Raw genomic sequence first — 26,008 nt, 5'->3', positions numbered from 1 at the left:
TCACAGGTAAGTAATTGACTGTAGGGGTTAAGGTTCTGGGGTTAGACTCCGGGGTCCCTCAGGGTCAGTGATTCACTGTTGTTGCACCCTCAGCGGCACTAGGGCGGCCGGCTGCAGAGTGTTGAGGCCCAATGTTATCCAATGCGGGATAGGGGGCCTTCGGGTGGTGGCTGCTGGCAAGCAGGCCACTCGGTCGTAAGAGCAAAGTTCCTAGGGTTAAGGTCAGGGCAAAAGGGGAAACAAGGTAGCACAAAAGGTGCATCCTCAGCAGCACTGAGGCGCCCAGATGCAGAGTGCTGTTTCGACGTTGGGCGCCCTGTTTTCTATGGAGAACCTCCGGTTTGCAAAAGCACTGTAGGAGAGAGACTAAGGACTTCTGGATGCAACCAACACTTGGAGGTAATTTTGGAATTTAAGGGTTGGTTAGGCACTGTTGGTTTGGGCACACAAGGCCGTGTGGCGTCTGGTGCAGGGGTGCCTTTTGGGGTCGGATCATCTTACCAGCTCCTGTTCGCAGTTAGGGGTACCTTTTGGGTTTAAACTGCAGGCGCCGGCTTGAGGCAGGATCGCTGGGGTGACCTCCTCGTGGTGTTTTCTATTCGAGCTCAGGCAGGGTTCGGCGGGTGCAGTGGGCTGGATTCGTGTTCCCTGGCTGGTGCCAGAAGCTACAATTTGAACAAGTCCGGTGTTCACTGGAGATTCAGTCTTTGAAGTGAAGGCATGCAGGTCCTCCGGGGTTTTTGAGGTTGCTGGCTGCAGGACACACTGGGATTTCGTAGGAGCAGGTTCGAGGGGAGACAGGCCTCTAGGGCTGGGGCCAAGTAAGTGGGCGTTGTCCTCTTGTTCGCTCTGCACGGCTCTTCGGTCCTTCTCATCTTCTTTTCTTGTCGCTTCTGGATCTGAGGAAGCAAGGTTCAGGGAGCGCCCTAAATACTAAATTTAAGGGTGTTACAGGTAGGTAAAGGGCAGGGACCAATGGGTTTGGTACACCCCTTATCGTGCCACCCTCCCGTGAACGGGTGCAGGGGGAGGGGCGTGGGGGGGTGTAGAAGCATGTCCCAGGTTGGTTGGGTGCCCCCATCCTCAAGATGGCAGGGACTCAGAGTTGGACTTCACCTCGCCTCCCCCACGTGAGGGGTGGAATTCACAGAGGTGGGCACACCTCTTTCCCTCACTTGTTTTTCCCGACGGCTCTCCCGCCCAAAATGCGGGGTAGAACCAGTGGGGACCAGTTGCTGAAAGCAGCAAATGGTCTGGGGAGGCTCACAAAGGCATGCTTTCCTTTCGGGAACCCTGCCCATCCTGGGGGAGGAGGCTTGATACCTTGTCTCCGGATATTCATTGTTTTAGGCCCCCTGAGAGCAGCAGGCTCTTGACCCAGGGGTCCATAAAAATGTCTGTGGTGGCATTCTAAGCAGCCACCCAGTCAGGTCACTATAAGTTGGGCGAATTTCAGGGGGCATCTCTAAGATGCCCTCTGTTGTGTAATTTACATTAAATCAGACACTGGCATCAGTGTGGGTTTAATGTGCTGAAAAGTTTGCTACCAAACTTCCCAGTTTTCAGTGTAGCTATTATGGTGTTGTGGAGTTCGTAATGACAAACTCCCAGCACCATGTACTCTTAATGGTAGCACTGCACTTACAGTGCCTAGAAATGGACTTGGGTACTGTAAGGGTACAGGGCTCATACACCTCTACACTCACTACTGGCTTAGGACACCCAGCTCGAGGGGTGGCTGATGTATGCCAGGGCAATGGTTTGTGGGCGTGGCACACAGGGATGTGTGCCATGTCGACTCTTCACTTTGTTCTGCACCAAGACACGCAGCCTGCAAAGGCAGTGTGCAAGTGTGAAGGTACAGGACCTCTAAGGGTGGCACAGTAAGTGCTGCAGCCCTCAGAGGCCTTCTCTGGTCACAGTGCCCTGGATACCTGTGGTACCATTTACCAGGGGCTGACATTTGGCCTGAGATGCCAATTGGGTTTAGGCTTCAATGTAATTTTATGGAAGGAACATAGGCCCGGGGTACCCGATTAGCAGGACCCCAGAGCACACTCAGTCAAAGAACATCAGCAATTCAGCAAAAAGTAGGGGCATACCATGCAGAAACAGGGCACTTTCCTAAGAAGTCCTAAACTAAATTGTTCTTAGAGGTAATGTATGTTAAATGAATGTAAAACTCCCCATGTAAAATGTCTGTATAGCTTACAAGTGTCAAAAAAACAAAATGGATTGAGAAAGAGGGCTCTTTGTATATGCTTACAAGTGTCAAAAAAGGAAAATGGATTGAGAAAGAGGGCTCTGTTGATTTTCTTAAAGAGCATTTGGATTAATTGATTGTGGTGTCATATAGTTCAGTGTACACAATTGAATAACTCATTAAAAAAACTTGCTGAATCATAGATGCTTTAAGAAACAATTTAGTTTCTTCAATAGAGAAAAGATTAGATTGATGGTCTTGGAGGTACCTCTTTATGACAAACGCTTTGGGCAAAACTGGCACCATGCCAGACTCTATGGAAGCGTTGCTTGCTTAAGACTGACCTGCAGGCACAACAAGCAAATATGGTAAATTCTCTGTTGGGCCCAGGGGCGGCCATGTGCTGCACCTCTAGCCTGAGGAGCTGTATAACCTCTTCAATGTCAGAGGTGTCAGGTAAACATACATATGAATCTTCTAGTGCTTGGCGCGGCGGGATGCATGCAGGGCTTCCCTCTTCCTCCTGGGTGCAGAGCATGTCTTTGGATTAAAAATGTAAACCATTCCGGACAGGACTTGCCTCTACATTTTGTGGTGTAACTTTAGGACAAAAGTGGAAGGAAACACATTCTATAACATTGTCCTAGGTGCATTCTTGGGAGTCACTTGTTAGAGTTAGAAAATCTGGTGGAGCCAGTGTGCTTTTGCCTTGTGGACAAAGAATGAAATTATAACAAGTTTTGTCACTCTAATTTCTTCGAAGAAAAAGAAGTTGCAGAAGTCAGAGTCCAGCACTAGATGGCAGGAATATGCAGGCATGTGCATCTAGAGCAGCATGTGCTACATACATAAAGCTGTATGTAACAGGTGTAATAACACATGCAAAATATAGCTAATAGCACAGAAGGATTGTACATGAGGAATGAAAGATAATTACTCCATAAACACAGGACAGAAAATCTTTGATAATGCTTAACTACATACTAAAAAGATGAAAATTAAACCATGAAAATGTGACACACATTTTACTTCTGAACATACCTTTTCAGTACAATAGGAACAGCAACAGATGGGTTCTTCTTCAGACCGTCAATGATATCTGCAGCCTTGTCAGCGTATATCCTCTGCAGAGCCTTTCGGTGGATGACCTCTGATGTGCCACCCAATGTATTGTCCAGACGGAACTTAGCCTGTTCCTCAGCAGACAACCGCGAGAGCTTCTTCTGTACTGTCTCCAGCACCCGGATTGTCGCAAGATTGGTCTCCAGCACGACATCCAGCTGAAAATACAGGGACACTTAGGTCAGGCAACCTTATTTCGGCCTCAGATGACACAGCAAGCTAAAGGACAAAGTCTCAAAAAGACACTCTACAGTGAGGCCACAAAAGTTACAATTAGTACATTACTCAGACCTAACAAGTATGTGACGTCTGTAAAAGTAGCTGTGCTTTAGTCATTGGCATTAAGGATTATGCTACTTACCCAGTAAGCATCTGTTCTTGGCAGGTAGAGCTGTAGATTCACATGTTTTGCATACTCTTGATGTCTGCAAGTTGTTTTTCTTTGAAGAAGTCTTTCCAGTCATGAGGTTTGGTGACTTCTCCTTTCGGTGATAGTGCGCATGGGCATAAACTCCATTGTTAGGAAGAAAAACAACTTGCAAACATCAGGAGTATGTAAAGCATGTGAATCTACAGCACACATGCCTCAAACTGACAGATACCAGCTGCTCCGATAACAATAGATATGAAAGACAGCAGACCTATTTCTTGGACATTAAACAAAACAAAGATTCAGTATCATGCTTTTAACACTCGAGTACTCTCATATTGAAGAATGTGCCCCTAGATGATGGAACTGGTGATACGAAGCTGCTTATAAACTATATGGCTACTACAGCAAATCATTTGTCCCCGTCATTGCGATCTACAGATTACAAATGACAGGCAGCTATGGGAAAGTATACGTTAATATCAAATTCCAAGCTATACGAATAGGATCATCAGCCAGGTGCATTTTTTGAAACGACATCCACAATAGTGCATGTACAATGCATGTGAAGTAGTCAGTATAGCTGATCTGAGATTTCTGTGCGGCGGACAGGTTTGGGAAGTCGAAGATTCTGGCCTGGGAGGATAAATCAGAATCTCTCCACTGGAAGCTGCATCAATTGGAAACTTAAGTAAATTACCTTCAGCATTCAGGAGCTTTACAGTTAAAAGCATGAAGGAGCACCAGAAAGGACTTAACTCTCAAGCATGTTGGAGACTCACGCATGGATTGGTTCATTTAGTACAGTTGATCTTGCTCTACAGAAGACAACACTGATTTCACTTGAAAAAAACGAACATTCCTTATATTAGAACCCTTCTTGGATCCAAAGACTGGATTCAGAAAAAAATCACGAAATCAGCCATCAGCCACATTGAGGCTCTATCTCGTTTCAGATATAAAAAGATGCATATAGGTGCTATCCTGCACACGGACGTCCTTTTTGTTCCTTCATTGTTTTAATTGCTTCAGTCGTGTAGCGTGACTCACAAGACTGATGTTATCACAGTCACGGAGTCATTTATTTCACAAAACTCCACTCTGTGCAATGGAAAGTTTGGATGAGAATCTGCAAGTAGATACAGCAAACACAAGAATCATATTCTACTGATGGATACTTCTACCTGTTCCAAATAGGAGGCAGAGTCTGAGGAGTGCACTTACACCAGTAAGTCATAAAAAACCGAATGAGCAAAATGGCTCTCCATGCAGATCTGAAAAAAGTAGTGCCTTTTGAAAGCATGGACAGAGGCTGACATAGTGGCTTTGCAGATGTCCAAGAGAGCAATAGCTCAAGCTATAGCCATCGTTGCAGCTTCCACCTTAATTGAGTCTTAAGGACCTCAGGAGGCTCCTTTTTGCCCAAGGCATGACAGTTTTATGCAAAGGATAATCCACTGGATGAAATTTGCTCTGCACCACCTTCCCATTCTTCTCACCAGCAAAACCAACCAACACCTGATTATCAACCCGATACTCCTTTCTTTCAATATGGAAGCTACTGGCAGGCATAGGTCAAAGTACCAAAGAAGGTGGGAGGTATAATGGCCTGCCCCGAATTTAAGGGTAACATCACTTTTGGAAAAAAGGATTTCATTTTTGAGAATCAGTTTGTTGGTGGCCTCAGTTCGGGTCCCACTCCTACACCCTGTGAACAAGCTAAGTATCTGGGGGTATGAGTGGACAACACGCTGTCTTTTGACTACCACACCAGGCCTAGACACCCTGCCCACTAAATTGAGGAAGATTATGGTACATGCACTGGTGACCTCTCGCCTGGATTATGGCAATCTCCTGTATCTGGGCAAATGTATGCAGAGGTTGCAGTGCATCCAGAATGCAGCAGCCAAAACTGGTTCTCATGCTCCCAAAGAGAGCCTCAGCTAAAAGGGCTTTGGCTTCCCTCCATTGGCTCCCTATTAGGGAGAGAGTGCAGTTTAAGGCCCTGTGCGTTAGTCATCGGATTTTACAAAGGAAGGGGCACTCCTACCTTCACGACTTTTTAACTCCTTATGCACCGACCAGACACTTGAGATCTGTTGGGACAGGAGGTGTGTGTGTCCCTCACATTAAGAGAGCCAGAATGGGTGGCCGCTCTTTCCGTTTTAGGGCTGCACTGTTGTGGAACTCTCTTCCTCAGAGCCTCCGGCTGGAGTGCTCTGAATCGATTTTTCGTAAAGGCCTGAAGACCCATTTATTTCCTGCTGCATAAGGGTAGCCCTGTCTTAGGTTATATGTTGTTGCTGTTTGAGTTTGGTACCTTAGCGCGGGGACACACTGGCCCAGTGTAACCATGTGCACTATAAATGCAATTATTATTATTATTTGTCAGAAAGGAATAGTGTATATGAAGGTTGAACTAACAAAGCCCGAAACTCATTCATGCAGCACACGGATGTGAAAACAACAAGAATGGATATGTTAGTTAACCTGTAAGTATCTATTGTATCGTGTAGCGCCTTAGATTCATTTGCTTAGCACACTTCTCCCGTCTAGTGTTAGGCTCGGATGTTTGCAACTTGTTTTGCTTCAAAGAAGTCTTTAGTCATGCTGTAAAGTGACTCCTCCTATTTTCTGCATTACGCATGGTCATCAGCTCCTGTTAGATTGTTTTGGGCTGATCGGGTGAATTCAGGATAGGGGCAGTAGAGAGATAGTAAAGATGAACATGCAGGTTATAATTTGATAAAGATAAGTGATGAAGAAGAGTAGTGTGCACGTCAGCCATTAACTTTCGGGGAGCAGAATGGGTGCATATGAATCGGTGGCACTACACACTGCAAATAGATGCTTACAGGGTAAGTAACATGTTTCATTAATAGCATGTGCTGACTATATATATGTATATATGCTTAGCACTGAATTTAAAGTTGTGTTCCCGTAATGCGGTGGTTAGCTAATGGCTGATGTAGATGTTTAAACTAGTGTTTGCAATACAGCGTGACCCACTCTAGCTTGCTGGTTAGATAAGACATCAACACAATAATGTTTCGTGAATGTATGTAGATTATTCCATGTAACTGCCTAACAGATTTCCATGAGTGAAATGTGTCCTAGAAAAGCCAAAGAGGCTCATTTTTTACGTGTGGAATGAGCTCTTGGGGCTGCTAGTAGAAACCGTTCAGCTTTGTGGTAGCAAGTTTGTATTCATTTTACTTTTCATATTGCGATCTTAGATACGGTGAGCTCTTTTGAGGGTTTGAAAAAGTTACTTAACGTTGAGTTTTAGGACAAGGTTTTGTCCTGTTGATGGAGGATATTACGGTTCTTTAACATCAAGCATGTGTGGGGCCTTTTCCGCCACTGAGTCTGGTTTCTGAAAGAACAGTGGTTCAAAAGGAAGTCTGGTGAAAACTAAATTATGATTCCAGTCTGGTGCTGGCAGGATGGAGGGGGGAATGACTTTTCAATCCCTCCATAAAGGCTTTAATGACTGGACTTTCAAATGAAAACGTGTTGTTTATTTCGCATGTATGCAGCAAGTGCTTCTAAGTGCCGCCTAATGGAGCTGTATGCCATGCCTGCTTGCTGTAAATGGAGTAGGTAGCAAATAAGGTCATGTACCATAGGAGAGTAGTTGTATTTGTTTTGCTAAACAATAATGCCAAAATCTCTACTTGGCTGCACAACATCCCCAAGTGGTAGGCCTGCAAGCTTGTTTTAGAATCTTGTAGAAGAATGAGGTACCATGAATTGTGACACTTCAGGAGCCAAAAAGCTAGATTCAGTTGTTTGGGGTTGGTGTGTATGACTTTCCCCTGGTCCTGAGTTAGAAGACTAGTCCAGAATGACATTTTGTGTGGCATAACTGATAGTTGGAGTGGGGTTGTGAACCATGCGTGTCGAGGCAATGTTGGGAATATCAGAATAAATGTGAGGGATGTTTGCGAACTTCTAAACCATGAAAGGAATGAGTAGGAGAGGAGGAAAAGCATAAGCAAATATCCCCGACCAGCTGATCCATAGGGCATTGCATTAGGATTGTGGGTAAGGAAACCAGGAGGCAAAGCTTTGGCATTTCGCATTGTGGCATGTGGCATAGAGGTCTATCTCCGGGGTTCCCAACTATTGGAAGTATGAGTGGAGCAGTATTGTATCGATTTCCCACTTGTGTACCTGCTGATGCATACTACCGGGCATATCTGGGAAGTCGTTGTCCACCCTGGGGAGGTATTCTGCTAGGAGATGTATGTGGTGATGTATGGCCTAGTGCCATATGTGCTCTGCTATGCAAGAGCTGTATGAAATGCGTGCCTCCTGGTTTCTATATGTAATACACGGCAGTCATGTTGTCAGTGCGGACTTGAACCACTTTGTGGTAAAAATGCTTTTGAGAAACTTTGAGAGCTAATTGAATTGCAATAATCTCTACACAATTGATATGTAAATATTTATGCATTGGGGGACCAGTGGTCGCACACAGATCTAGCTCATCTGCCTCCAAAAGTGTAAGGATGCGTCTAACAATGGTCAAACAGGGGTTTTGAAGGGCAAACCCTGCAAAAGATTGTTACTGTTTCACCACTGCAGACAGCGATGGGTCGCTGGCCTTAACACGAGATCTTGTAGGTGCCCTTTAGTCCGAGACAATTGTAATTGGATACATTGTTGTATGGGGGCATACACAGATACACATATGGCACTATGGAGATACATGAGGCCATCATACCTAAAAGTCTCATCACTATTTTGACCGTGACGACGTCGTTGAAAAAGAGGTAAAGCAAGCTGGATCTTTTGTACTCTTGCAGGATTGGTATAAGCTTTTGCTGTGTTGAGAGTCTAGGGTTACGCAGAGGAACAGCTGCACTTGTAGAGGAGGGATTGTGTAGCATTGAGCATGAAAGCCAGCTTTTGAAGAAGGTTCCTTACCTTCTTAGAGGGCAAGCACACAATGTATACATGCAAACAAAGTATGCATGACACTATCGCCCAACCGACCAGGTATGGGAACATTCCCCCCTCCCGCATCCGAGATGAACTACTACTAATCCTGCAAGACATTTTGTGAACACTGTTGGTGCAGTAGTGACTCCAGATGGCAATACTTTTAACTGATAATGCTGGAAACTTTCTTGAAAGCCTTGGTAGTGTTGATGAGCTGGGTGGATTAATATGTGAAAGTAGGAATCTTTGAGGTCTATGGCTGTCATGAAGTCTCTTTGCTGCAACAGTTGTATGACTTTTTAGTGCATTACCATGTGGAAGTGCTCTGACCGACAGGATGCACTTGAGTGGCCCGAGGTCTAGTATATGCCTTAAGGTGCCATCTTTTTTTAGAATGAGGAAATGCAGTGAGTATACCCAGTGCCCTGGTGGTTCTTTGGGACCGGCTCTATGGCCCCATTTGAGGCAGAGCTCGAACTTCCTCTTGTTTGTGTAGGGTGTAAGATATTCTCCTGACATTGCTTGTGCTCACTGTAGGATATTGGGTGCGGGAGATGTGATTTTGAGACAATAGCCATCTTTAATTATCGAGAGAACCCACTGATCTGATGCAATTTGTACCCCATCTGCGTAGTAGACCTTTATTTGACCCACTACTGGTGTGGAGTGAGTGGGATTGTGGTGGATGCGAATAGTCACTGGTCAGCCTAAGTGGTCCCCTTGGAAGCGGATCTACAACCTCAACCTCTGTTTTGTGTTTTGTAGTATGCTCGTCGAGTGTACTGCGATTGACAGGACCTCTGTGGCTTTTGAGGTGCACCTGTGTCCTTGGAGGGGGCAGTTAGGAATGCCCTTCTGTATTGGTCCCTCCAAAAGGAACCCATGTGCTGATAGGATTAAGGTCACCCATGGCTTTAGACTTGTGGGCCAGAAAGGTGTTCCTCATCAAATATTGCTAGACATCTAGCTTAAAGTTTGATCGTCTTAGCCAAGCATGGCGCCTAATGATAATGCTGGTGTGGACCTCTCTTTCACTGGTGTCTGCTGCATCAAAGACACAATGAATTGTTGGATTGGATATAACCCTCGTCTCCTAATTGTGAGCCTCTTGGTTTATTTTGGTCAAGAAGGATGTGTGTGGCCCTTTTCTTCAAAATGTGAGTAGAGCAGAGTGTGGCGTTTATGGCAGCGGATATTATTCTGATGTTCCATTACTCTGGTTTTTGCCATTCTAGTGGTCATGCCTATGTAGCGTAAACTGCAGGGGCAAGTCAAGGTGTAGATGCAATTGCTCGTGTTGCAATTTGTGTATCTAATTTGTACCCGTTTAAATGAGGGGGTTAACTGCATCTACTTTGAAGAGTCTATGAGGATACAAACTGCACATGATCCACAAGAAAAATGGCCAGACACAGGGGGGAGACCCTATAGTGGGCGTTGGATTGCAAGGGTACTCGGTGGTTGTCAGGTGTGGACAAGGATATCTTTGAGGTTCCTAGTGCGAAAGCAAACCTAGGTGGCTGCAATGTGAGTTCGCCTGTTTTTAGGATACCCCAATTATTCTTTATGAATTTTTTGATTCTGTTGGAGTTGGGAGTATAGGTAGTGACACATGTAAGCATGTCTTCAGTGTTGGTATTGTTCACGTTGTCATCTATTAGTGCCTAGCTATTGTCATTACAGGCTTGTTTTCTGGCGATGTTGACGCAATGTGTGGGGTAGTCTCGTAGTCTAAGATTATTAGTCAGCTTTGGTATCGTTATCTTGGACAGTGCTACAATTGCATTGTAGCCCTAAGAAATGACCAAATGGGAGGTTATCTCTCAATGCTCTAGGGTGGTGGCTGATATATATATATATATATATATATCAAGAGTATTGCAATTGGTCGGTTTCTTGTATACTGTGTTTAGTCGACCCTCATTAAGGGTGATCATTTAAATCCAGGAAGTGAATACTAGGTTTGGATATAGTGTTCGTGAAGCAGAGATATGTATTGAGTGTGTTCACCAACCTACACAGTTCCTCAAATGACCAGATATCACCTTACCAGAATATTAATTTGTTGTCAATGTACCTGCGCGAGAGCAGGATATTGTTGATGTAGGGGGTGGATGTATCAAAATGACCCTTTTCTCGAAAGCAGCCATATAGTGGCATGCCAAGCTGGGTGCAATTGTACTCCCCATTGAAGTACCCTGGGTTTGATGGTAGAGGTGGTTTTTGAAAAGAAAGAACATTTTCAGTCAAGGCCAAGGTTGCGCATTCTGTAATGAAGTGAACTGGTGTAGGGGAATCTCATGTCTCCGCTAGAAGAGCAGCCTTTACCACCTCCAATGTTGCTATTTGAGGGATGTAAGTGTAAACTCAACTCACATTTTGAAGAAAATGGCCACACACCTGACAGCCTTAAATGGACCATCCTAGAGGCACTGTGAAAACGAGCCCTTTTCAGAAAAGTACAACGCTGGATTTTCCGTCTGTCCAGTGATACTATGGGCCTGAATGAAAAACATCCCACGTTCTGTAGTAATATATAGGACTCGTCATCTTTTTGCTTTTTGTATGAGGACATCACTCCTAAGCAAGCTAAGTTTCTTTCTCCCGTCCCCTTCAATGCAGACCTCCATGTCACTTGGCTCACTATAGTATTAGGTAGCAAAGGAGTAGGTGGGAGAGGAGGTGGAAGTTGCAGTAGAAACTGGATGGGCTTCGTACACCTAGCCTTAGGCTTTTTACGTGGAGGCTTTTGTGGTTCAGGCTCCATCATTTCCTCCTCAAACATTTTTCTTCTTCTTCAGAATGGTCTCTTTAGGAGCGAAAGGTGGTTTCATTACCACCCTTCCACTGTCCCAGTATATAATCAGGATTTTCTGTTTGCCATCGAGCTTTTCCTGTAAGGACAGGCTGAATTGTTGCTTCTTTGGTTCCGTGGCAGTATTTGATGTTGATGGTGCTGAGGAGGATTTAGTCGCCGAAACTTTGGAGGCTGAAGATGTTTTCGGTGCAGGGAGTGTTTTCGGCACCAAGGGAGTTTTCGGTTTCTAAGGCATCCCGGGTTTTTATGAGGTAGGTTTCACCTCCAAGGACTTTGAAGGCTTTGTAATGAGGGATAAGGGTTTTAGACCTCAGGGCAGTGGAAGGGGTGGGGTAAAGTAGGAAGCTGGCTCTGTATACCAAAGTAACTTATGGTGTGCACAGAGTACAGTGGATCCCCAAAGGTTTACAGATGTACAAGTAGATAATACCTTACTCTCTATTTGTGGTAGTGTGGGCGAGCAGTAAGGCTTCATAAGAGGTTAAGCATGTACTGTAAACACAGGCAAGAAATGATGTCACACACTCAAAGACTGAACTCCTACCAATTGTTTGTATAATATTTCTTTAGTTGTATTATATTTTTGGAGCCAAGCAGGACTTGGTACAGGTAAGTGGAATTGTACTTTAAGACAGATTGATCAATCTATTGTGCCTTCTAGGGCATGTCGGATACGGTCACAGGCGAGGAGGGTCATGGTCCAGGCCCTGATTCTCTCCCGCCTGGATTACGGAAACGTTTTATATCTTGGGGCCCCGGCATCAGTGACAAAAAAACTTCAGGTCACTCAAAATTGCGCCGCCCGCTTACTGTTTAATATCCCCCGCTGGCAGTCAGCGAGAAATGCCCTAAAGGAGCTTCACTGGCTTCCAGTGGCCTCAAGATCACTATTCAAGGCCATGTGCATCCTGCACAAATCCCTCCATCAAACTGGCCCGGCAGTACTGTACCCTCTAGTACCGCCGTATGTACCTCTTAGAACCCTACGTTCAGCTTCACTGCACCTGGCAACAAAAGTAAAAATCAAGAGAGCTCGATGGGGCGGCCGCTCTTTCACCTATTCAGCGGCGAAGGCATGGAACTCCCTACCCCTGTCCCTCAGGAAAAACAGCAACCTGATGTCATTTAGGAGAGAACTGAAAACCCATCTGTTCTCAAAAGCGCACTAATCTTTCCCTGCAGTCGCACACAGAATTCAGTCCCTAGCGCTGCGAGGCCTTCGGGTGGTTATGCGCTATATAAATGGAATTTTCAATTCAATTCAATTCAATTCAATTAGCCAGTCCTGACGAGCTCATTTAGGATCTTATTCTCACCAACATACACGACACTGAGGTGGGGCCTGCCTTGGTAGCGCCAGAGGTCACATAGCTCATTCAGGATACATTGATCTGATCCACTCTCATGGTCCTTGCTCTATGAGGCTGCAGGCGACATCAGGAGGCCTGAAGGGAAACCCACGGTGGACTCTGGAGCGCTGGGGGACCTCACTGGAACCTGTGGGCTGCTCTGGCTCGGGCCGTAGGAGACTCGTGGAGTGGTGGTTCCAGGTTCAAGTTTGTCTTAAGCAGGCTTGGAGTCTTGCTTTGGAGTTTCTTTAGAACAGAACTGCTGTTCACAGGAGATCCTGTCTTTGTTGAAGTCAGTCATTCCTCCTAGGGGTTCTGGAGGTCGCTGGCGGCAGGACAAGGTGACTTTTGGTGCAGGATCTCTGGAAACTGCAGACGAGCCGCTAGGGCTGGGGCCCAAGTCAGTCCTTCTCTGCAGTCTCCTCTGCTGTGTGTCTTCTTTCATTATTCGTAGGCTGCAGGAATCTGCATTCTGGGTTCAGGGCTGCACCCAAAATACTATATTTAGGTCGCGTTAGGGGTCTCGAGGTGGTATCCAATAGGCTACTGACCTTAGGATGGCTACGCCCTTTGTGTGCTCACTCTACGTGGGGGAATGGGCACAATCATTTATCCTGATTGGAGAGTGCCTGCCATCTGTAAGATGGCAGGCACTGAGAGTGGGCTTCACATCGCCTTCCCCACTTGAGGGGTGGGGTTGGCAGAGGTGGGCACACCTTCTGGGCTGCTCTAATATTTCCCACCAGTCCTTCCGCCGAAAAGGGGGTGAGACACGAAGGGTGCCTGCTCGATAGCAGGAGACGCTTGGGGTAGTTTTACAAAGGCGGCATGACCTTTGATGCTTCCTTGCCACAAATGGCTCTTCCTGACATGGGAGAGGTGTCAACACCTCTGTCCAGGAAAAGCTTTGTTTCTGGGCCTAGGGAGAGAAGGCTCCCACCCAGGGGTCCAGAAACTTATCTCATGGAGGCAGGCTGGTGTCTACCATTCAGGGAACCCACCAGAGGAAGGTTGTTTTTCAGGGGGCATCTATGAGGTGCCCTCTGAGTGCACTGTATAATAAACCCCACACTAGCATCAGTGTGGGTTTATTATGCTGAGAAGTTTGCTACCAGAATTTCCAAGAATTCCGTGAAGCCATTATAGTGCTGTGGAGATCGCAATGGCAAACTCCCAGACCATATACTCTTTATGGCTTTACTGCACTTACAATGTGTAAGACTGCACTTAGACACTGTAGGGGTACAGTGCTCATGCTACTGTACCCTCACCAGTGGTATAGTGCACCCAGCTAGAGGGATGTCTTACCTATACCATAGGCAGTGGGTTGCAGGCATGGCACACAGGTATGTGTGAAGAGAGCCAATGAACAATTGGTACAACAGATGCAGGGTGCACAGCCAAACGATCGGGCCTACAGGCCCGTGTAACTTCAAGTAAAAGTTTGAACAAAGTCCTAATTTTTTCAATATTTTTTATCAAATCTTGTCCATATTTTTCATTCCAAACTTAAACGAGTTGAGCCATGAATATTCAATACTTTCTTATTTTGTTAATGCTGTGATGTTAAAAATTGTAACAAAGGTAAGAGTGCACCATATTGACTCTCCACTTTTCTCTGCACCAAAACGCGCAGCCTGCAATTGTAGTGTGCGCACGAGTGAACGTACTAGCCCTCTAAGGGTGGCACAATATGTGTTTCAGCTCTTAGAGGCCTTCCCTGGTCACAGTGCCCTTGGTACACATGGTACCTTTTACAAGAGCCTTACATGTTGCCAGGGAGGTGCCAATTTGGGAGTACAGCTTTAGGGAAAGCAAAAATAACAGTTTTGTTTGCCCTAAATTGGCAGGGTATGCCCAGATGTGGGTCCCTTGCTCACTTTGCCACTGGATTCAAGCTAGCCTGGCTGATTAGCCAGAAACCAGTCCCAGGATGCTTGTTTCCAGTCCAGGGAAGACTTGGCTTGGCAGTTCAGGCTTGACTGTTCCCATGAGGCACAGGATCAGACTGATTTGCATATGGCCATGTCTGAACTGGGGTGGCGGAGTGAGCTAAAGAATGATGATGGATTAAACCCAGATCAGTTGATTGGGGGTAGGTGCTTGCATTGTTCAACACTCCGTCCATCATCCCCTTTGGTTTTGCTCAATTTTAGGGAAAGAACATAGGCCCTGGGTACCTGGTTGGTAGGAACCCAGGGTTCACTCAGAGTGCATCAACATTAGGCAAAAAGTGTGTGTGTGGGAGGGCGCAACCGTGCAGTAAAGGGGCACTTTCCTACGTCATAGAGGTTATAGTGGTCTGTAAGGTCATGACATTAGACATGTCCATAGGAATGGAGGGGGCAGGATGTTATCACTGAGGAAAGTCAGATCATGCAAGTTTATGTATCGCAGGCTTTTATTCCAGTGTCTGGGTTTCTTTGGCAGGACTTTATTTCTCACATATTCTGAGATGAGGAAGGTGATGCAATGGTGGTCTGTCCAGTCACACAGGACAACAGATTCAAGATGAATTGAGTTGACCTTACCAATAACTAGATCTAAGGTAGCTCCTTTGATGTGAGTAGGGCTGTTGCATATTTGATTTAAGTTAAGATCTACTAAGAAGGATTGAGGGCTACTGATTGCCAAGTTCTTCATGTCATTCCAGTGGAGGTTAAAATCACTGAGGAAGATCTAGGTGCTGTGAAGCTCTGTTAGTTGAGATGATTTCCATGTTTTGTTCTATGAAGGGAAGGTTGTCTCTTGGAGGGTGGTACAGCGTGTGGAGTTTGCATACTCGCTGCTGCTAAGACAGAAGATCCTCCCAAAATGGAAGCCTAACTGGAGGACCAATGGCTATGCTCAACAGTTCAGGATACCAGACTCTCTGTGCCCAATCCAGCATCCCAAGGATGACTTGGGCCCAGTCGTTCCTGATCTTCTTGAGATTTCTGGAATAGGAGAGGGTATGGGCGGAAAGGGATACAAGAGGTCTGAGCTAGACTTGAGACGAAAAGCATCTTCAAGTGAGAGCTGCCTTGGAAACTCCAGCACGCACTACTGCCGATACTGCACATTCTTGTAAGTGGCAAATAGATCTAACCAAGTCTTTAGCCAATACTGAAAGAGACCTTGCACCAACTTCGGATGGAGACACCATTTGTGATCCACTAGACATTGTCAGCTAAGTTTGTCCACCTTGGAGTTAAGAGAGCCCGCCAGATCTTGAACCACTAGGGCATGCCCTGCTGTTCTTGACCTGTGCAGAGACGAAGGGGCTCTTGACAAAGGGTCCACAACCCCACCCAGCCCTTTTTGGTGCAGGATGACATGGCGGTGGTGTGGTCAGTGAACACATGCACTAGCTTTCCTTGGATGGAGGGTAGAAAGGCTTTCAATGGCAATCGGATCACTTGGAGCTCCAACCGATTGATGTTGATTCCGGGGTCTGCCAGAGACCAAGTCCTCTTATCTCCACCTCTCCCAGATGACCGCCCCATCCTGTAGCAAAATGGCTTTTTATTAAGTGCACTATGTAGAATGTCCAACCGACCCTTTTTGGCTAAAAGGGCTTAAATTAATAATGCAAAATGCTCTCCTTTGTGGTAGTGATGACAAACAGTTCAGACTTCTAAGAAGATAGTGTTGAGCATTTGTTGTACACAGAGTCAATAAATGAGACACTCAAGAAGAATTTTGATATCATTCTAGACAGATGCATTTAAAAAAATGTTTTTAGACACCAACATCTTTGTAATCGGCTAACTAGACGTTAGCAAATTTTACAGTACAAAATGATAGCTGTCAGATTTGAGACATGAGCCTCGAACATGGTAATGTTGTCCTATGGGAGAAAAATAGGCTGCATATAAGTCACCTGCAAACTGTAGAAAAGTGCAGCTTTTTTACACTCCCACTTTTTGCCTGGGACTTGAAGCAGTTTTGAATGAAGTGCACTGGGGTCCAGCTGACCAGGTCCCTGTGCCAGTGCTCTTTCCCTGAAACAAGGTAACTGTGTAGTTATACACAATTGGAAATTCCCTTTTCACCACTGTAAGTCACAAGTGAATGGTACCCATGGTACCAAGGGCATGGGTACGAAAGAGGGTCCTTAAGGTCTGCAGCATGTATTGTGCCACACTGAGGGACACCTCACCAAACTCGTAAAGACGGCCATTGCAGGTCTCGAGATATGGTGCAAAGAGGTGTGAAAACACGACGTGGCACACACCTTGTGTGATATGCCCACAGAAAAACTGTATGTAATATATGCAGGTCACCCCTACAGCAGGCCTTATAGTCCTACGGCAGGGTGCATTAGATAACATGTGAGGACACATTTGCATTAGCAAATATGCCAACGTGCTGTGTAGTGCAATTACTGGATAGTACTAGTGAACAGGGAAGTTATCTTACGTATTTGTAAAGGGCACTGGTCATTGCAAGTTTCCCAACTACATAATGGCTTTACTGAAACTAATGGTGTTTGTCTTAATAAATATGCACAAAATCTATTTTGACATGCATCCAAAGGGCACCTTAGAGCTGCCCCCTGAAAAACTTACTTTCTGGTGAGCTGGCTGACTGGTGGTATCCAGTCTGACACCACAGACATGTTTCAGTCACCCAGGAGGTGAGAGCCTGTGCTCTGAGGCCAGAAACAATGGCTGCTCCAGTAGGATGGCTAGTGTTTTAGCAGATCAATGGCATGGCATTCAAAGCGACCCTGGCTTCCCTCGGACCTGGAAAATCCCACTCCCTGTCCTTAGGCCAATTTGGCTGTGTGTCTTTTATACGTAGGTAAAACGTCTCGTAAAGTAAAGATTAGGATGACAGAACACAAAAGCACCATCCGCACTAAAAACGTAAAATCACATTCCTCAGCACACTGGTCAGAACACAATCATTCAATTGCCCAAGTACAATTCACCATATTAGAAGTGCTAGTACATGAATTGGGTAGAAACTCTGACAGACACCTTGTACAGAGGGAAGCTTGGTGGATCAAGGGGCTAAATGATAGGATTGAACTTCTGTGTTTTATCTGAACGTTTCTGTATATTACATAACATAATGGATGTATGCTCCCACTCTCTGCATATTTAACCATCCTAGATTGTGAGTGTATCTACTCCCTTTCATTTGCAGTGCACACTTTTTTACTTTACTAGCACGTGACACATCTCTTTCCACTTTCTATTATCTTTCTCCACACTTTTTTCACCTTCATACGCTAGTCCTCCTTTCATTCTTTAAGTCCATGCAGTCTCACCCCGGTGTGCGTTTTCCATTATTCACCCATGTTTTTGTGTGTTCAATTTGGATTTGTCATGGGCAACAATATTGCCAGCCCACACGTTTTCACATATTCATTTTCATGTATTTCTTTCTTTTTTCTCTTTCCATATTATTTCCGCTTTCAGACGCTAGTTTCCCCTTTCTCTCCCTTTATTTTTTCTTGTTCTAGCAGTCCCAATCCGGTGTGTGTTTTTCATTACTCATCCGTGTTTTAGCTTGTTTACTTTGGAGTTGTCACCGGCAACAATATTGTCAGTTATTTACGATTTCACATATTTATTTTGGTTCATTTGTACCCCACCCTCGCTCAGTACCCTTGCAAGTTTTCGTTTCTCGCAGTTTAGACACTGCAAAATGGCGGCTATATCCAGTCCCATCTCAATGTTTAATACAGGCATTCATTCGCGGGATTCCATTTACACTGAACGCTTCTGTGATCAGGTTGCCGCGTTTCGCAGGTCTAAGATTCCCATCAGGATTTGTTTCCCTGAGAGGTAATTACGCATTTGTTTTCATTGTTTTCACTATTTTCTCAGTTAGTGGTACAAGCGGCAGGATTTCCAACTTTGGTTTCTTGTTTTGTGTTCTCTAAGGCGCGCGTGCTGACATCGGTCTACACATCGACCACACTGACGCTAGCTTTGCCTGTACTGACACTCAGACTTGAACTTCACTGCACCCATTTTACCAACCCCAGTTGGCACATCAGGTAACCGTCTTCTCTTTGATATTTACTCCCCAGTCTTCTCTAGTTACAGTTAACGTAGATGCTCAAGCAGTTGTTGTTTATGGGTTGTATGGTTGTTCAGTCAGTGTTTTCATTTCATGACATCAGCTCCCTGGGTCTTATTCTAGATCATCAACTAGACTTCGTTTTTTCACCCATCCGGGTCGGAAGTTGTGGATTTCCTTTTCAACCCTTAGCATCGGACTTTGGGTCACATGTAAGTGGCCGTCTGGTTCCCTGGCGGCCCTTTTTTGTAGTACTCCTTTACTATCTCTTTATTTCTTCTCATCAGATTTTCATTTCCACATCTCCACTCGTGGACAGTCTTGCTTTGTTGCTTTTTTGCACAGTGGTGGTGGTTTCAGTTTCTTTTTTTCACAGCAATTGATTGTGGTAGTTACATCATGTCCTAAGATTTGATACCTATGCTCCTTGGCTTTATTGACACGCAAGCTTGGATGTGATTGACGCTGTTCATATAATCACTTTTCCCTTTCAAGATTCATATTAACTTTTTCATAAGGATACCCAGTGTTCTTGGATATATGTGGTTTACTTTTTTGTTTTCCCAGTGCCCCCGAAGAAGGGATTGCATCCCGAAATGCATTGGGCATGACTTGAACTCAAGCACAATGAAGTAGCAACTTTATTATTTGTGATTGTTGAAAAGTTCATTTTTACAGATCTTTTTCTTCACCAACAACAATATCATGTATTTCTTGTCCATATGTTGATTGTAATTTTGAGCAGTAATGGTTTATGATGTGTTTCATGATATATCGTTTTTGATACTAAAAAAAAGGATGATAACAAACTTTGAAAAGTTGATTGATTCATGTTTTCATGTAATTTATACATCTGTTGTTTATATCTTGTATACTTTAAAATTCGCATGTGCGCCTGGCATACTGGTGGTGTTCCACCAGCTCGTTGCTCTTGTTCTTGTGGTTGGCACCCATTCCACCAGGCAGCACGCATCAGTTGAGTACATTGGTACATTTGATTAGTACTAAACCATAGGGAGTGAACACACCCACCTAATTTTTGAGTATCTATTGTTGTTCCCAGATATTGTTGTATGTAGGAGGGTTGCAGATGTGATTTTGGGTAATTTATGGAAAATCCTAGACTGTGCAGTAGCTGGATTGTCTGAGACGTCTGTGCGTATGAGTTGGCTTTTATGAGCCAATCGTCGAGATAGGGAAACACATGGGTGTGTTGCCTTCTGAGGTGTGCTGCTACTACTGCTAGGCATTTTGTAAAAACCCTTGGTGCTGTAGTTACCCCGAAGGGGAGAACTTTGAATTGATAGTGGTGACCTTCTATTGTGAACCTGAGGTATTTCCTGTGAGCTGGATGTATAGGGATGTGAAAGTATACATCTTTAAGGTCTAATGTAGCAAGGAAGTGTCCTTGCTGAAGTAGTGGGAGTACTTGTTGTAGAGTGATCATATGGAAATGCTCTGAGAGTATGTATTGGTTTAGAGGTCTGAGGTTCAATATTGGTCTGAGGGATCCGTCTTTTTTGGGAATGAGCAAGTATAGAGAGTATACTCCTGTCCCTTGATGTTGAAAAGGGACTGGCTCTATGGCACCCTTTTCCAGCATGGATAGCACCTCTTGTTGTAACAGCGTGATGTGTTCTTTGGACATCGGACGGTGTTTGGGCGGTATGTTGGGTGGAGTAGAAGTGAGTTCCAGGCAGTAACTATACTGGATAATTTGTTTCACCCACTTGTCTGTCGTAATGGCGCCCCAGACTGGTAGGAATTGTGTTATTCTGCCTCCGACTGGTGTTAAGTGGTCTGTAGGGAGTGTGAACAAGTCACTGTTTGTTGGCGGTGGAGGCTCTGGTGTTATTACCACCACAGCCTCTGCCCTGGTTATTGTTCCCTCTATAACCTCCTCCGTTGAAGCCTTTATTAAAGGTGCCTTGTGTAGTACTTTTAAATGATGCGGAGGTTTGGGATGTGTTGCCCCTGCCTGAGCCTCGAAAAGAGGAGCGACGAAAGGAGCTCCTAGACTGTCGAAATTGAAGTGCACCCATGGACTTATGGGTGTCAGTATCTTTTTTCATCTTTTCTAAGATGGTATCAACTGCAGGTCCAAACAAGAAATCCTGGTTAATGGGTTGATCGAGTATGGTAGATTGCACTTCATTTTTAAAACCCGAGATGCAGAGCCAGGCATGCCGGCATAGCAACACACTAGTGTTGACAGTAGGGGTCATTACCAGTTGTTTGCGAGTTTGCCCTTTTCCTAGCATTGGATACAACTAGAGAGTCTAGTAGTAGCTGAGACTTGATATATGAGGGGTCTGTAGGGGCTGGATTATATTTCTTTTCAATTCTTGGATTGAGGACAGGCGTCCTAGCTGGGTCCTTAAATATGTCTGGTGCATGCTTTAGTACTCCCTTCAGCATAGGGAGTATACGTACACTCTTCTCTGATGTTGGGAAGGTGTTAAATAGGAAATCCTCCTCTATAGGGTCAGTGTGCATTTTTACGCTATGATACTGAGCTGCTCTGTCAACTAGCTGGTTAAAAGCGACAGTGTCGTCAGTAGGAGATGGCTTTGTGGGGTATTGCGAGGGATCGGGTAGGGGTTGTGTATCATATGGGTCATCAGGGTCATTCTGATCGTCCCATGTGTGATCGTGGTTTCCTTGATCATCAGGGTCAATAAAATCCTGTTGAGGATCTTCACCCATGTCTTCTACCTCATCATAATGTGGAGGTGGAGGAGAATATGGAACATAAGGCATGTTAGGAGTGAAAGGAGGTGTGAACGGTCTAGAAGGGGATGTCCCAAAGTCCTTTTTCTTAAGAGGAACAGGAGAAGGAGCTTCAGTGTACAGTCTTCTCTTCTTCTTATTATAAACTGATATATGTCCTGTATCAGGTTCTATATACAGTCTATTTTGGTCTGGGCTCACTGGATCAGGATGAAAAAGTTCTTCTTCCACTGTCCGTGGTTCCGGCGCCCATGTTTTTGGATCGGTCGTTTGCTTGTTTTAATTTGTCTGTGGAGCTTTTTGCGGCTCGATGTCCTTTGTCGGCTCTTTTCGGCTCAACGGCATTGTTTGACTCGACGACCTTCCTCGGTTCGACGGTCTTTTTCAGTTCGACAGACTTCTTTGGCTCGGTGGCAGTCTTCGGATCGACGACTTTCTTTGGGTCGATTCACTTTTTCAGGTTGATTACCTTTTTCGGGTCGACGTTTTTTTTTTTTGGATCGACGACCTTCTTTTGGTTGACAGTCTTCTTTGGATCGATGACCTTTTTCGGGTCAACGGTCTTTTTCGGATCGACGAGTCGGTGCCCATTCTCGGCTCTGCGGCCATTTTTGAGTAGACTGCCTTCTTGGGAAGTGTTTTGCTCGGTCCCGGGGTACCAGAAGGCTTGGGTATGGTCTTGGGAGCCGAGCCGGAAGGCGGGGCTTCTGAAGCGGTGTTTCGGTCGTGGCTAAGGCTTTTAGGCAATGCTTTGACCGGAGCCTTGTTTGGAGGTGGAGGCAGGGTGGGGGCTTTGGTTCTCACGGTTTGCCCCGGTGGGATGTCTTCATCGGAGTCAGACTGGTCTTCTACTGTGACTAGCTCCAGGTCGGATTCCGCTGCCTCTTGGAGTTCATGTTCGTTGTCGAAAATGTTTTCCGGTGTAGGTGCCTGTCGCTGCATAACTTGTCGAGCAGCTCTTCGGTTCCGGATAGTTTTCTTCGACCAGAACTGGGCACAAGCTGGACAGTTTTCTTCGTTGTGCTCCGGAGATGGGCACCTATTGCATACTGTATGCTTATAGTTATGTGGAAACTTGGATCAACATTGTGGGCATCTTTTCAACGGGGTTCTTTCCATCGGCAGGAAGCCCATGTGGGGTCGAAAAGGCCCAATGGCAAGCGTCGACTACCAGAGATAGATGGAAAGAATTGTTGAGTCGAAGGATACCGAGCGGAAACAATACAGTTGAAAGTATAAGGTTTTTGGCCTTAGAAAGTTGGAAAACTACGGTCCCGAAGTTGGGAGTTGTCGAAGTGCATCCGAACTCAATGGCGGAGAAAAACAATCTGAAGATTGAGAAGATGCCCATGCGCACTGTAGTCCAGGGGAGGAGTCACCTATCTCGTGATACTTCGAAGACTCTTCCATACAACAAGGTGCAAACATCCGGACCCAACACTAGGCGGCGATCTATGCTAAGACATGAATTCAGCAGCCCACATGCCTCGAACAGTGGGTTTCTGTTGCAATAACCCCCCCCCCACTTTTTGTCAGACTATTGATGCACTTTTACTTGGTGTGCCCTGGGTCCCTGCCAATCAGGTTCGGAGGGCCTGTGTTCTTTCCCCAAAACAAATCCAATTGGCATCTCTGGCCACAGGTCAGTCCCTGGTAAATGGTACCACAGGTACACAGGCACTGTGACCAGAGAAGGCCTCTAACAGCTGCAGCACTTATTGACTACACACACACTGCCTTTGCAGACTGCGTGTTTTGGTGCAGAACAAAGTGAAGAGTCTACATGGGACGCATCTGTGTGTGCCATGCCTACAACCCACTGCCCTGGCATAGATCAGTCATCCCTCTAGATGGGTGCACTATACCAGTGGTGAGGGTACAGGTGCATGAGCCCTGAACCCCTACAGTGTATGTCCAATCTTAGACATTTTAAGTGCAGTGCTGCCATTAAGAGTATATGGTGCTGGGAGTTTGTCATTACGAACTCCACAGCACCATAATGGCTACACTGAAAACTGAGAAGTTTGATATCAAACTTCTCAGCACATTAAACCCACACTGATGCCAGTGTGGGATTTCATTAAATACACTCAGTGGGCAACTTAGAGATGCCCCCTTAAAACAAACTCACCTCTAGTGTCCAGACTGAGTGGCTGCTCAGGCTGCCACCAACAGACTTGTTTCTGAACCCCTGGGTCGAGAGCCTACTGCTCTTGGGGGCCTGAAACAATGCACATCCTGGGACGAGGTGCAAAGCCTTCTCCTCCAGGATGGGCAGGGTTCACGAAGAGGAAGCTTCAAAGGCATGCCGTCTTTGTGAGCTTCCCCAGACTACTTGCTGCTTTCAGCCACTGGTTCTGCCCCCCCCCACTTTGGGTGGGAGATCCGGCGGGAAAAACAAGTGAGGAAGAGAGGTGTGCCCACCTCTGCCAACTCCACCCCTCAGGTTGGGGAGGCGAGGGGAAGCACAACTCCGAGTCCCTGTCATCTTGAGGTTGGGGGGGACCCAACCAACCAGGGAGAGGCTTGTGCCCCTCTCCCACTACAGGGTGGCAGAAGAGGGGCTTTACCCTCCCCAGGGAAGGGGCCCATTGGTCCCTGCCCTCTACCTACCTGTAACACCCCTAATTTAGTATTTAGGGGGCACCCCGAACCTTGCTTCTTCAGATCCAGAAACGACAAGAAAAGAAGGACAAAACAGCCGTGCAGCCAGCTAACAAGAGGAAGATGCCCACTGACTTTGCCCCAGCCCTACATGCCTGCCTCCACTTTAATCTGCTCCTGCGAAATCTCAGTTTGACCTGCAGCCAGCAACCTTAAAACCCCCGGAGGACCTGCCTGCCTTCACTTAAAAAGACTGTCTCCCGTAAACACCGGGTTTGTTCAACTACAATCTCTGGCAGCAGCCGGAAACTGCTAATCCAGCCCACTCTGCACCCCCCCCCCCGAACTCAGCCCAAGCTCGAGTGGAAAAACACCGTAAGGAGGTCACCCAGGCGATCCTGACCCAAAATCCAGCAACCCCTGACCTGCCTCAAGCTGACGCCTGCAGTCTTAATTCAGAAGTCCCCCCCTAACCGCGACCAGGAGCTGGTTAGAAGATCTGACCCCAAAAGGCACCCCTGCACCAGACACCCCAAGGTCTTGTGTGCCCAAACCAATGGTGCCTTACCAACCCTTAACTTACCTCGCCAAGTGGTGGCCGCACCCAGAAGTCGTTCGTCTCCCTGCCTGCAGTGCTTTTGCAAACGGGAGGTTCTCCACAGAAAACAGGGCGCCCGACGTCGAAACAGCACTCTGCACCAGGTCGCGTCAGTGCCGCTGAGGGTGCACCTTTTGTGCTACTTTGTTTCCCCGTTTGCCCTGACCTAAACCCTAGGCGCTTTGCACCCACAACCCAGTGGCCTGCTTGCCAGCAGCCGCCAACCGGAGGCCCCTTTTCCCCCATTGGATAACATTGGGCCACAACACTCTGCACCTGGCCGCCCTAGTGCCGCTGAGTGTGTAACAAGAGTGCATCACTGACCCTGGGTGACCCCCGAGTCTAACCCTAGACCCTTAACTCCAACTGTCGTTACCTTACCTGTGAACCGATAACCTGTTTTTCTTCCATAGACAATTTTCTTCCAAAAAGTTTTTAAGTGTGGAGTTTTGAAATCTAAACATATTCTTTAAAAATCTCACGAATAACCAAAACTTATTTACTTACCCGTTTGCAGGAAATGTGCCAGTACTGAATCTAGGTATCCAGCACAGAGTTAAAAAAGTTACGTAAAAAGTAACTTACTTGTAATTTACTGAAAAGGCCTATTAATTTTAATGTACGGTATTTGCAAAGTATTGCAACCTACTACATCTCCTGTAAATCAAACAAAGTCCAAGTCCAATTGCACTTTCAAACTGATGATCTACATTCAGCAACTTATTACTGTAAAATAGTTAATGCTTACCTGTGCCAGGCTTGCTTGGTTCTAAAAATAGTTTTTATACAAACACAATTGGTCTAGAGCTCAGTTCTTGAGTGTGTGAATTCATTTGCTGACTGAGTGTGTACATCAAATGCTTAACACTGTCCTCGGATACTGCCTTACTGCTCGACCATTCTTCCGCAAATAGAGAGTAAGGTTCTATCTAACTTTAACCTCTGCCTACCTCTGGGATCACCTGGATTCTATACACACTATGCCTCATTTTGGTGTAGTATATATATAGAGCCAGTTTCTTACAGTTGGGATAGAAGCAGGGAGGCAGGGTTTGGCACTAAGTCTACAGCTGGTTCTCAATTATTGGGCTCTTCTGCTCTTCTTTGTCCTCCTTCATTAGTCACGTAAATCTGAGTTTGTGGTGTCAGGGAACCTCCTAAATAATGCATTTAGGGATTTTAAGGGGAGTGAAGTGTAGTAGCCAATGGGCTTACTCTTTGGGTCACTACACCCCCTATATGCGCCTTCCAT

At 45.8% G+C, this 26,008-nt stretch overlaps 1 protein-coding gene across 5 annotated transcripts in view; it reads right to left on the bottom strand.

Moving 5' to 3' along the window:
• SIN3A (SIN3 transcription regulator family member A) overlaps nucleotides 1-26,008 on the bottom strand; it is an 802,206-nt gene that overhangs the window by 264,712 nt on the left and 511,486 nt on the right. For all 5 annotated transcript variants that reach the window (XM_086959309.1, XM_086959306.1, XM_086959307.1 and 2 more), the window contains one exon: nucleotides 3,245-3,483. In XM_086959309.1, coding sequence (XP_086815435.1) covers nucleotides 3,245-3,483 — 239 coding nt within the window. The remainder of the gene's footprint in view (nucleotides 1-3,244; nucleotides 3,484-26,008) is intronic.

Source organism: Lissotriton vulgaris, chromosome 2_2, assembly GCF_964263255.1.
Source record: "Lissotriton vulgaris chromosome 2_2, aLisVul1.2, whole genome shotgun sequence".
In the NCBI taxonomy this organism is placed as follows: Eukaryota; Metazoa; Chordata; class Amphibia; order Caudata; family Salamandridae; genus Lissotriton; species Lissotriton vulgaris.
The sequence above is the reverse complement of the archived record's forward strand: the minus strand, read 5'-3'. Positions and strand labels throughout refer to the sequence as shown.